We start from the raw sequence: 12133 nt of genomic DNA on the forward strand, positions 1-12133 counted from the left end.
CAAGGGATGCACGCACGTGTGCCACTCCCTGCCGACCACTGTGACACACTGACTGGCTGATTTTGTGATGGGCCTGTCTCTGACACACTGACTCCGCTGTGGTACAACAACGGAGACCGCCCCCTCTCCCCTCCGCCTGCCTCCCTCTAAGCCCCCCCTTGTATCCATGCAGTTTTTAGCAGAGAAGACAAACCCCCCCCTTCTCCTCTGGAGAATGGAAACGAGGGGCAAGAGGAAAAGGACGGGAAGAGGATGTGTGGAGGGCACAAGGAGGAGGAGGAGGAGGAGACCTCATTTCAGTTTTGTGAATGCATGACAGACAGGTGTTGTTTTTCCCACTTATTTTGGAAATCATAATTTAATCAGCTCCACCTACATGGTGTTTGCATGTTATTTTAGTCTATTTTTCTAAGTTTGCTTTTCTCACTGCATCACAGCAGGCGCTGAGTGTAAGGTCGTTTACAGATCACCGGTTGTTTTCACTCGTCAGTGTCCAAAAAGCGTGTGTTGGATTAATCGAGCATGTGTGTCCAAGCATCAAGAGGATTGCACATAATGGACTTACTGTCCCTCTTATCCCTCGTTGTGTACGTTTTAATTGTGCGCCCGAGTCTTGTTATTGGTTTTAACGCGATGTCTGAGCAGTTACCTGCTGCACGGGCTGATGCAACCAGGATTCTAAAATATCACCCAATCAATCACTCACTGAACTCCAGTGAAACTCATGCAAGGCGAAGTCATCGTGACTTCGTAACAACTGCACACATGAATTCATGCTCGTGTGTTCACACACACACACACACACACACACTTCCTCTTACTCACCCTGAGTCCTCGGGGGTTTTAGTGTCGACCAGTACCAAAACAGCCTCAATGCTCATTAAAATTGCACACTGTGATGAAAATCAGAGCTGGTGTTCGGTCTTTTCTGCCACGCTGGAGATCACAGGGATGACAGGCCTTCCTGTGTTGTCCACCATCTGTGGTCCCCATCACTGTGGCGTGACCAACAGGGGACACAGTAAAGACACAGCTATCAGGACTGCTCTTTCAAGGGCACACGTGTAGTCCATGACATTGTGTGTGTGATATTTGGAGCACACTCGATGCTACAGGCAAATAACAAATCCTCATCAGTTTCTTTGGCCTAAATGTGTTCTCGGTAGCCTCTGTCTCGGATGACGCCATCTTACACGACTGCTCAGTGTCTAAGTGCAGTGAATGAAGGGGAATCACCTGAGAGGAGAGACGCCACTGGCGGAATAAAAAGAGGGGGTGAATGAATGAGGGGGAAGAAGAGAGAGATAAGATAAACCCACACTTCTGGGTTTCAACACATGCACGTGCACTCACACTGAAGTCATGTGTGAAGCAAAGACAGCACAGTCTCCTGAGATTCTATCCTCCAAGACGATTTACTGCCCCTGTCAGAAACAATGAAATAAATCTGGGTCAGCATGAAATAATAAACCATAAGCACACACTTGATGACTCAAAAAAGAGCTGTGTGTGAAGAAACACATGCGATATCTCAGTTAAAGTCATACATTATGCTCTTATGTAATATTAATAGTGCAGCAATAGTGCACCTCAGTACACTCAGCAAATGAAAGGAAGCACTTGTAAAGGTTTTGGATGTGGACAGGGATTCACTGCAGACTAAATGCTTGGGGTTCCAGTAATATGACAGAATAATTCATACAATTCTCATCAAACGGCCCGGTGATGCCATTTTCTTTTAGTGGCACAGTGTGATCGTGCGTCGCCTGAGCCTTGGTGTGTAGTTGTGGAGAAATATCATGTCATATTATGTGCTGAGGTGTCATTACATAATGGAGTTGGCAAGAGAGAGGAGGGCAGTGGTGGGTGGAGCAGGCAGCTCATGTGAGGAACCACTGAGGAATTCAGGGTGATCACCAGTGTTGGTGGATCATCATGGAGATAGGTGGGTGGCTAAATGCAACTCTCTCTTTTTTATATTTACTTCCTGATAGCCATCAATCAATAAAAAATAAAGGAAACCGATCAAGCATCTCTATCTAATAAACACATCCAATTATTTCTTTATGACCAAACAGAGTGAACCTGTGACAAACCGACCTGCCAGACTGTGCGGGTCTTTATGATAATGCTTGGTGTTTTCTTACAGGTGATTCAGACATGATGTGGTCAGTATCAGTGATGCTGCGCTTGCATGCAGTAAAGCCTGCTATTACAGCTTTTCTAGACTCCTTCTACACTAATACTTTCAGAAACAAATGATGGGCTCATGCTATAATCCGCCTGTTTTCTAGACTTTCTGTCTAGAATCTCATGTTCTACCACTTTATCCTCCAAATGAAAGATCATCATTAAATGCAAAAAACATCACCCATTTAACAGTCCCACAGTCATGTTTTAAAATGGTCGTACTTCTCTGAATAAAGAATAATGACAACATGTTATTTTTGCTTTCATAAAAGTTGAAAATAGACACATTTGCTTATTTGTGTTTTATCTGTACTTATTTTTGGTTCTTTCAATGAAAATCAATGTATTGTTTCAACTCTGACCATCAGTTTGTTTAAGAATTTCATACATCACATATTAATTGATTCTCATCTTTATCTTGTTTCTTGCACGGAAAGATCACTGAGCGAACTCGATCCAAAATCATGTTTCTATTCACACAGACGAATGTGGTTTTGGAGGAAGGTCACATGTTAGGGTTGAAAAGGACATATATGCTTATATACAAAGAAAGTCCATTCTATTATTGTGTTGTAATAAGAGGTTTTCTTTATGTTACCAGAAAAGGGGGGAAGTGCAAATGCTTGGTTCTTCACATAAGCTGAGCCACGGGCTGCATGTAAACGTGGATGTAAACTGACTGGCTGAGTCAGTGAAAATGATAAGCAACATATCCTCGATGAATCAGCATATTGACAGGCTGATGGAGGGGGTGCTGTTGTTGAGTGTAGCAAACTAAGAGCATGGCTGGTATAATGTGTTTATCCTGGTGGTTATATACACACAACATTGGGAGTGTGAGTAAAAGCGTGTATCGTTATAGTGGGGATGGGCTGATCTGATGGGCTGGTGGAGCCTCAGGCTCAACACTGCATTCATACTCACTTTACTACTACTACTACTACTACTACTACTGCACTCACTTGACTCACTGACCCACATCATGCAAAGACAGAGCGAGCGAGAGAGAGAGAGAGAGAGGGACGGACGGACGGGTTGACAGTGGGAGGAAATGAAGTTCACATGATTGACTCAGACAGGAAAACTGGGTTGTACTTTGTTGGTAGTTAAGCGATGGTTGAACAATGTTTCACTACTGACTGAGAAAAGATGATGCAAATGAGTCTTAAACCATGACCGTAGATGAGGAGGCCATTGTATTTTCTTTTTTTCCACAACGTGATAAAGTATCAAAATCTCTATATTTGTTGATAAGCAATGCAATTATCAAATTAGCTGCATCTTAGGCTATATGGATGTAGATCATTACAAATTACTGCTAACGTTGTCATCCTCACCATGCTTCCGATCCCTAAGTGAATGACCTGATCTATTTCAGTGATCATTATTGCTTTAAGTCACAGCTTTTGCGTATTGTTAAATGCTCTACTTTTAATTGTTCTCATTCAGTCTAATTTTATCTTGGGTTGCATTGCTTTAATTACTGTTATTTACTATTTTGAAATTATATAATATAATATACTCTTGCTGCTTTTGCGTGACGTCTTTTTTAAATTCTCTTTTGCTTTATTCATACTGATTTAATTTTTGATTTATTTAATTTGTTGTTCTGAGTATTGTGTCATGGACACTCCATTGCAGGACCACACACATAGAGACAAACAACCATTCACTCAAATTTAGGATGTCCAATTTACCTAATCCCCACATTGCATGTTTTTGGAAGCCGGAGAATATGCAAACTCCAAATCAATGTAAATTTGAAATGTGATGGAGCATTACCACGTGACATTCAACAAAATTCTACATTCTAAAGCAAGGATGAGATCTTAAAGATATGAATTGCTTCCAAAATATAATAATTGTTTAACTAAGTATTGAAGAAAGTCTGAATGTATAAATATTGTCTGGTTTTTCAGTGCATGAATATGTATTGGACAATAACCATCCATCCATCTTCTACTACTTTATCCTCCAGCAATTTACTCTTAAACAGACACATGCTCAGTCCAAGCATTTTGCAGGAAACTGTTATCGGATGGGCTTTAGGTTTTACAATGTATTTAAAAATACATTTCATAAAGCACTTGTTACATTTATAGATATAATTAACTTTGATTAAAAGAGCAGTAGTGGGGAGGTTCATGTGTGATAAGAACTTTGAACTGTGATTTACAACTCCAAACTGTGTATAGCGTTACACTGCCGTAAATGATTATCATTATTATTAGTATTATAATATTATTAGAAATGCTGCTTTGTTCTTGTACAGTACCCCGTTTTATCATATCCTTTTATGCCTTGCTGACGTTCGTTTGATCTAACACAACATATTTCTTGTGATGTCGAAAATATTTAAAGCATAATTCTCAAAGTGTTACCTTGAGAGTTACATTCTATCGTGTCCGTCGGACGCTGCTAGGTGGAACCATCGTGCATCTGACCGGAACTATCGCAATGTAATTGTCCCGATGAAGAAGAAGTCCCGGTTTCCGATTCCGGGTCGTAGATCCGAAACGTTTTCAGAACGGCGCGACTGAACATAAAGTTTCGGTCAACATTCTGCATCGTGAGTGTTTTATACTTCACACGCTTGATTATTTGTTTTTGACTTTCACGAAATACATTGTCTTAAAGGGGACAAATACGTAACTGTGAGGTTCGTATGCTTCTTTAAGCGGTTATTCGCCGATGTTGATAGCTGGCAGACGGTAGCATGCTAAGGTTAGTTAGCAGGAAACTGTGCAGTTTGGGCGGATGTAATTGACTACAGCGTTTTTGTTGCTATTGGTTAGCACATTTGTCGGCTAGTCGAACAGTGTAGCTATTGGCTCACACACAGTTTAAGGACTGGGTTAAATGTGCTTTAAGAGAGGAAGTTGTGTTTGTTTATGCAGCGTGTTAATTGTCAGACGAGGTTATAAGTTCTGTGAGGCGATCTCGTCCATATGTTTAATTTTACAATGCTTTGTTGTTCTTCAGGATTAGAGGATGTCTCTACCTAAACGAGAGGTGGAGGAGTTAAGACCATGGGTGGAACGCACTGTGAAGAAAGTGCTTGGTTTTTCAGAGCCCACTGTGGTCACTGCAGCTTTACACTGTGTTGGGAAAGGACTGGACAAAAGGAAGACAACAGGTAACTACTATTTGAAACTTACTAGCATTTACATACCTGCACATTTATTTCAGATCCATGAAATATGGTGCAATGTGGCCCCAGGGAATCCAGGGGTCTTAGAAACCTTATATTTTCTGTGCATAAACGGGGGTGGGGGGTGGGGAAGTAATAATCAGTTTAATTCTTGATGATTCTGTTCTGATTCTTTCTCAAGTACGTGATTGTTACTTCTTTTCGTTCTTACACAAGCGTAAATGTGTTTAAAATATCAACTGCTAATTAAACACTGTAAGAGAGCCCAGAAAACAAAATGTGTCACATGTTTGTGGCTAGTGGTGGGGAGGTGAACGTAAACAAAGAGCTGTGTTGTCGCTGTGAAGTAATTTAGACTGAATAGCTTGCTTAAAAACAATTAAGGGAAGCAGAGTCACCGACTTGACTATAAAGTGAATGGTTTTTGGCAAAAATACAGGTTACAAATGGATTTGACCCATATTTAATCCCCAGTGCAGAGTGGAGCAGTGATTGGATCTTCTGCTTCCATTGTCCACAGCAGACATCTTCACTTACCTTATTTGTGGTGTAACTGCCGACTGCATTCATGTACTACTTGATGATGGTGGTTTGATATTGCAGCATTAACGTATATATTTAGTACAAACACTAACAAGTGTCATTGTTTAACTCGAGTTAATCTGAGGTGCAACTGTTTGAGGAGTGTTCTCCACTTTGATTGAGGAATGAGTGAAACATTATAGAACAAATTGGGGCATTGTATTAAATATGACCAATTATATCAGTAGAGTTTGAGATTGTTGGTATTAGGCGCCATGCCACTCCAGTCTGTTGCACCCCAGCAGCTAATTTTTACCGCTTATTTTAACCACTGTTGTGCAGTGAGAGGGCTGGCTATGTGTTAAAGATTTCCACACTAAATAGTGCACCATAGTGGCAAAGATTAATTAGTGTTTAATGCTTGATTCTTCCATGTGTATCAGTCAAGGCACTGAATTTTCTAGTCCACCTAGGACTAAGGTATGTGGTGACATCAAAGACATTTTCTATCTATGTGTTGCCTTTTGCGGTCACTTGTAGTCCCTGCTGTGCAGAAGCAGGCCCAAGATTACAAAGCTAAACACCCCGTCTTTGCTAATTCTGAGGAGCAGTTGTTTTTATGGCAACAACAACTGAATTTGACTTCTGACTGACTTCAGTTACTTCTAACTGGATGTTCTCGGTCCCATGCATCGAGTAATATGTCAGTCTGGTTCCACCAAAGCTGTTGCTTGTGGAAAGACCCACAGTTGGTGGAAAATATTGGGGTGGGGTCCTCAGTGTGGTTGCTGATCTCCTTCCAGTAAAAACAATCAGCTCTGATACTTAAGATAGTGTTTCTTCCCTAGTAATAAGTAATAGAGTTTGGCTTTGCCCATCCATATTTTCTATTTAAGTGAAGAAATTATAATGCTCTGTACTGCACATGCTCCTTTCAAAAGTGATCTCAATTAATTCATGTAAATTATGTAGTTACAAGGAAAGGTTAACATACATATTTACATTCGGAAAAGTAAAGAGATGTGAAGGCACATGTTATGGTAGACCTATATTGTTGTACTGGATTAATGAATAAAGTTATTTGGCATTCTTTTTTACCTCAGACCAGCTTCGTCCTTTCCTTGATGAATCTGCCGGAGGTTTTGTGGAGCGTCTTTTTGAAGCACTGGAGGAGAGCCGCAGTTCCCGTGGTAACAAAGGAGCAGGAGACAAGAACCGCAAAAGAGATCTTAAGGTAAGTTAAAGTTTCAGACAGAATTTTCTGAAAGCAGATTATTTATAAAAATGGAAAAGAACAATGCAAGTATACCAAGTGAAAAAACTGTTTTTGGCCCAGCGGTTATGTCATTCTTTTTAAGATAATCAAATTTTCTGGTGTTTCTGGTTGGTCTCAGGATGTGTTTGGTGATGAAGTGGAGAAAGGTGCAGTGCGAGAAATATCTGAAGCAGGAGACGGAACAGCGCCCAAACGTAAACGGGTCCCTCGCTTTGAGGAGGTGGAGGAGCCTGAGGTCATCCCTGGACCTCCATCTGAGAGCCCTGGAATGCTTACCAAAATGCAGGTATGATGCCATTTTCTCAGTGACAAGAAAGATCGTGGCTAAATTATTGTTTTGGATTTTTATGATTACTATTTTGAATTTACTAACATATGGTCTGTATTAATAGATTAAACAGATGATGGAGGCTGCCACAAAACAAATCGAAGAGAGAAAGAAACAACTCAGCTTTAGCTCTCCTGTTTCTGCCACACCGGTAAGATTATTCCCCTGTAAATGATGCATAGGTATTATAATTTCAATAAATACTCTTCGAATTAAGACTGGTCTTACTTCTGCCTGATTTAAGTGTTTACCACTTCCACAGTCACAAATGGAAGCCTCAACAGTGTCACGGCTTCTTGGCACCTCAGCTGCTGCAGCACCTGGTAGTGGCTCATCTCTTGCCCCTTCCCAGGCTGCCAGCTTTATGAATGATGCCATAGAGAAGGCCCGCAAGGCTGCTGAGCTTCAAGCACGAATACAGGCCCAGTTGTCCATGAAACCTGGAATCCTGGGAGCCTTGGGGAACACTGGACCTCACAACATAGTGGCACTAGCTAATCTACACGCCATGGGAATTGCTCCTCCGTGAGTAACATTATTGATTAAAAAATCTAAAAGTGAAAAAAATAAAATAGATAATGTATTACTTATTATATTTGTTGATGTTGCAGTGTGAACACAGCTGCTTCTTCTTCTAATAATGCCCAGTAGGCTGTTCACTGAAAGGTGTAATACTGCACTTCATTTGAAGTTCCTAATCAGAGTTCTTGATTTTCACCACTTTTCTTCCTCTTCCAATACATTCTTTAGCACAGAATTACAAAGCCTCCCTTCACTGATCTTCTTCTGTGTCCCATTTTTTATATAGAAAAGTAGAGATCAAGGAGGTGAACAAGCCAACTCCTCTTATTCTGGATGATAAGGGAAGAACTGTGGATGCGAGTGGCAAAGAGGTTGAACTTACACACCGCATGCCCACGCTGAAAGGTATGTTTGCAGCAGTCTAACAGATAGATACAGTCATATTTGCTTGTTTGGATTTTTCTCATTTACATTCTTCTCAATGTGTAGCTAACATTCGAGCGGTAAAGAGGGAGCAGTTCCGTCAGCAGCTGAAGGAGAAGCCTGGGGAGGACTTGGAGTCCACCTCCTACTTCGATCAACGTGTGCTTATAGCACCATCCCAACGCCCTCGCAAGAGCTTCCGTTTCCATGAACAGGGACGCTTTGAGAAGATTGCTCAGAGAATTAGAACCAAGGTTGGATATGTCTTCCATGGTTTTCAGTGGCAGCAGTCATCTGCTCCCAGTCTAGTTGTTTGCTATGTAATTATTTGTATAAATGGTTCACACGACTTGACTTTTGTCTGTCTGACACTGATTCCTACCTCACTCAGGCCCAATTGGAAAGGTTACAAAATGAGATTGCCCAGGCAGCAAAAAAGACTGGAATCCAGGCTTCCACCAAGCTAGCGCTGATTGCCCCTAAGAAGGAGATTGGAGACGGGGAGGTGCCTCACATTGAGTGGTGGGACTCTTATATCCTGCCCTCCCACATAGATATGTAAGAAACTATAGCTACGGAAACTGTTCTTTGTTCTCCACACTGCACCAGCAAAACAGTAGAATACTAACAACAATATTTGCAAGTTGTACTTGCTCAACTGCCTTCTATTTTTCATCTTGTGTAGAAACACAGAAACCAAATTTGATCAGATGGCGTTGTTTGGTGTGACCAACCTTGTAGAACATCCTGCCCAAATTAACCCTCCAGGTAAGTATTTCTGATTTCAAATGAAAAAACTTTCTTTTTAAATTTAATTTGATGATGCTAATACAGAAGTGATAGACAGGTTGTCAATAAGGTATAAACATTTCCAAATGGTATCAATTTAATGACTACTATAATAATTTGCTGCAATGATTTTGTGTTGGGGATTTTCAGTTGACACAGATAAACCAGTCACGCTGGGGGTGTACCTGACAAAGAAAGAACAGAAGAAGCTGAGGAGACAGACGCGAAGGGAGGGCCAAAAAGAAGTCCAAGAGAAGGTTCGACTGGGACTCATGCCTCCACCAGAACCTAAAGGTACCCAGCTCTTGTATTTCTCTGTTTAGAAACGGCTACAGTGTGAGGCCACATCCATATCACTTTTGTTTGGAAAGAGTGTTTTCAAACACAAATTATCTGCGTCCAGACAAACCTTTCAGGTCTGTGTCAGAAGTAATCTAACACAGCACCTTAACATCAAGTGACCATGTGTGTGCAATAAATATGCACATGCTGGTAACGGGAAACTGTTATCTCTTCTCTGCAGTTGTTTCTTAATTTCTGAAAATACTACTACAGCAATGGTGAAAAATGAGAGCAGGGATTTCTGTTTTGCGACTTGAGGCGAGGTAAAAGGAAAAGTGTAAATGATTGTAAACAGGGCTTTTCACTCACAGCTGTCAACCCATCAGAAAGCGAATCAGACTATCTGCGTCATTGTATAAGGTGCTTGGAGAACACTGGGATAGTGTGGATGGAGTCATATCTGCTTGCAGATATGACTCCATCTATAACTCTATAACTTGCAGAATATTGTGGATGATAATGTTTGCTTTTCATTTTCTCAGTGCGAATCTCCAATTTGATGAGAGTGCTGGGGACAGAAGCAGTTCAGGACCCAACAAAGGTTGAAGCCCATGTCAGAGCACAGATGGCCAAGAGACAGAAGTTAGTACAGCCATTAATCTCATCCCTCCTTCATTGTTTTTCGAATAATGTATGACAGAACAAACTCCAAATTTGTTTCCCCCCTGTAGGGCTCATGAAGAGGCCAATGCTGCTCGCAAACTCACAGCAGAGCAGAGGAAAGAGAAGAAGATCAAAAAGATAAAAGAAGACATCACAGATGGTGTTCATATTGCAGTGTACAGGTTTGTATTTGGATAGAGAGAGCAAACACCGTCCTGCAAGGATAGTGTATGCTTTTCAGCTTTTGTGTTGCTGTAGTAGTTTGCTTAATATAATAAATTTTCTTTCCATGTACAGAATCCGTAACCTGCAAAATCCTGCTAAGAAGTTTAAAGTGGAGGCCAATGCTAATCAGCTGTATCTGACGGGCACAGTAGTTCTGCACAAAGATGTCAACCTAGTTGTAGTGGAGGGAGGTAAGTGTGGAGAACATTTCTCAGGCTTTAAGTAACATCAGCTTTCTTGGCAGTTCCATGGTCAAGATTGATAAATATTAAGTATTGACTTAACATAAATGCCAATCACTTGTCACACGGTTACTTGATTGATTATTTTCAGCGTTCATTTTTGGTCTTAAAGCAGTTCTTACACCTTTTCTATTCGTCCTTAATGTTGAAATACCTGATGTGTCTTACCACCTAGTGATACCCTCCATACCTTGCACAACCTTATTCATCCATTTGTTTTGATAGACTTAGATTGATTATGTAAGTTCTCAGTTTCTTTTACAAGTGATGTAGGAAGGTCTAGAAACACACAAGAAACTTTTTGAAAAAAAATCAAACTCAGTTTATGTATTTTGTGTCTGAGTTTGTTGTACTTTGTAATTTGTTGCAGGTCCCAAATCCCAAAAAAAGTTTAAGAGGCTGATGATGCACAGAATCAAATGGGTGGAACACAATAGTAAAAGAGATGGTAAGAGTAGTTGTCTTTCATTCCTCTTTCATATAATTGTGCTCATTTTCAAGACTCTAAACTCTTTATTCTTCATTAGATCCAGATGGTGATGATGATACAAGGAGAAACAACAAATGTTGGTTGATTTGGGAGGTGAGTTTCTCGCATTCTGTTTTCTTTTCAATATTTAATAAATTATTTGGGATAGTCCAATGATTCTTTTTGTTTTTTCAGGGAACATCCAAAGAGCGCAGTTTTGTTGGAGACATGAAGTTCAAGCAGTGCCCCACAGAGAACATGGCCAGAGAGCACTTCAAGAAGCATGGCACTGAACATTATTGGGACCTAGCCCTCAGTCAAAGCGTGTTGGAGACCTCGGATGACTGAACTCTGGAACACACGGCTATAGTCGGCACGCCCTCACACGGTCAACCTCACTTCCAGCTGACCCTCACTGCTGACAAGCTGCTGCGTCCAAGTGCCCAGGAAACAAAACCCAGTCAAGAGACTTGAACAATAAAACCTGTGTGGTTGTTTTTGTGAAGTGTCACATGAGGGTGTGTGTGTGTGCGCGCGTGCGTGCGTGTGTGAGAGGGTGTGTGTTTGTGTGTGCACCTCAGTGTCCATCTCTTTGGTGATAGACTCCTCTATCAGATGTTATCCATGATGGATACATATAAGTAAATCTCAAACCCAAGGCTTTACATGAGAGGACAAACACTGTCAGAATATACTTTCACTTTTTTTTTTTAATGAGATCCCTGTGTACACTTATGTATGTGTCTATGAGAGTGAAGCTGGTAAAACAAACAGCCAATGACTGCACTGTAATTGTGCTAACACATGTAAGGTAAACCTGTGAGATTATGAGGCTGTAGACAGGTAAACAGGTACATTTCAAATGCATTTTATTTTCTGTTGGATAGAAGAGCAAATATTGACTCACTTGCAGCTCTTTCTCTGTAATATTCTGGTAACAGCCTTAAATAAACTAACACACGTATTTTTTTTTTCTGGTGTGTTTTCTATCTAATTTCACTTGCTCTGACTTCAGATAATATCTGTTGCTTTGTGGCTCGCTTGGTAAACA

The 12133-nt window shown here is 40.8% G+C and overlaps 1 protein-coding gene across 2 annotated transcripts; it reads left to right on the forward strand.

Annotated features, from left to right (window-relative positions):
- Nucleotides 1-4682: 4682 nt before the first annotated feature.
- Nucleotides 4683-12046, forward strand: prpf3 (PRP3 pre-mRNA processing factor 3 homolog (yeast)). 2 transcript variants are annotated; one of them, XM_044035022.1, is made up of 17 exons: nt 4683-4759; nt 5173-5326; nt 6967-7097; nt 7258-7425; nt 7532-7618; nt 7730-7992; nt 8276-8394; nt 8479-8666; nt 8804-8970; nt 9098-9180; nt 9352-9495; nt 10026-10125; nt 10215-10328; nt 10444-10562; nt 10984-11061; nt 11141-11196; nt 11278-12046. In XM_044035022.1, exons 2-17 carry the CDS (start codon nt 5182-5184, stop codon nt 11428-11430), a joined length of 2115 nt encoding a protein of 704 aa, XP_043890957.1. In that variant the 5' UTR covers nt 4683-4759; nt 5173-5181; the 3' UTR covers nt 11431-12046. The 2 variants fall into 2 exon arrangements, with proteins under 2 accessions (XP_043890957.1, XP_043890958.1); XM_044035023.1 differs by lacking the exon at nt 4683-4759 and adding an exon at nt 4766-4849.
- Nucleotides 12047-12133: the final 87 nt, after the last annotated feature.

The sequence above is a fragment of the Solea senegalensis genome, linkage group LG9, assembly GCF_019176455.1.
Source record: "Solea senegalensis isolate Sse05_10M linkage group LG9, IFAPA_SoseM_1, whole genome shotgun sequence".
Lineage (NCBI taxonomy): Eukaryota > Metazoa > Chordata > Actinopteri > Pleuronectiformes > Soleidae > Solea > Solea senegalensis.

Coding starts and splice junctions, on each gene's coding strand:
- prpf3 (XM_044035022.1), top strand. CDS start 5,182: ATGTCTCTACCTAAACGAGAGGTGGAGGAGTTAAGACCATGGGTGGAA. Junction 10,126..10,214: donor CAGATGGCCAAGAGACAGAA/GTTAGTACAGCC, acceptor TCCCCCCTGTAG/GGCTCATGAAGAGGCCAATG. Junction 10,563..10,983: donor CCTAGTTGTAGTGGAGGGAG/GTAAGTGTGGAG, acceptor AATTTGTTGCAG/GTCCCAAATCCCAAAAAAAG.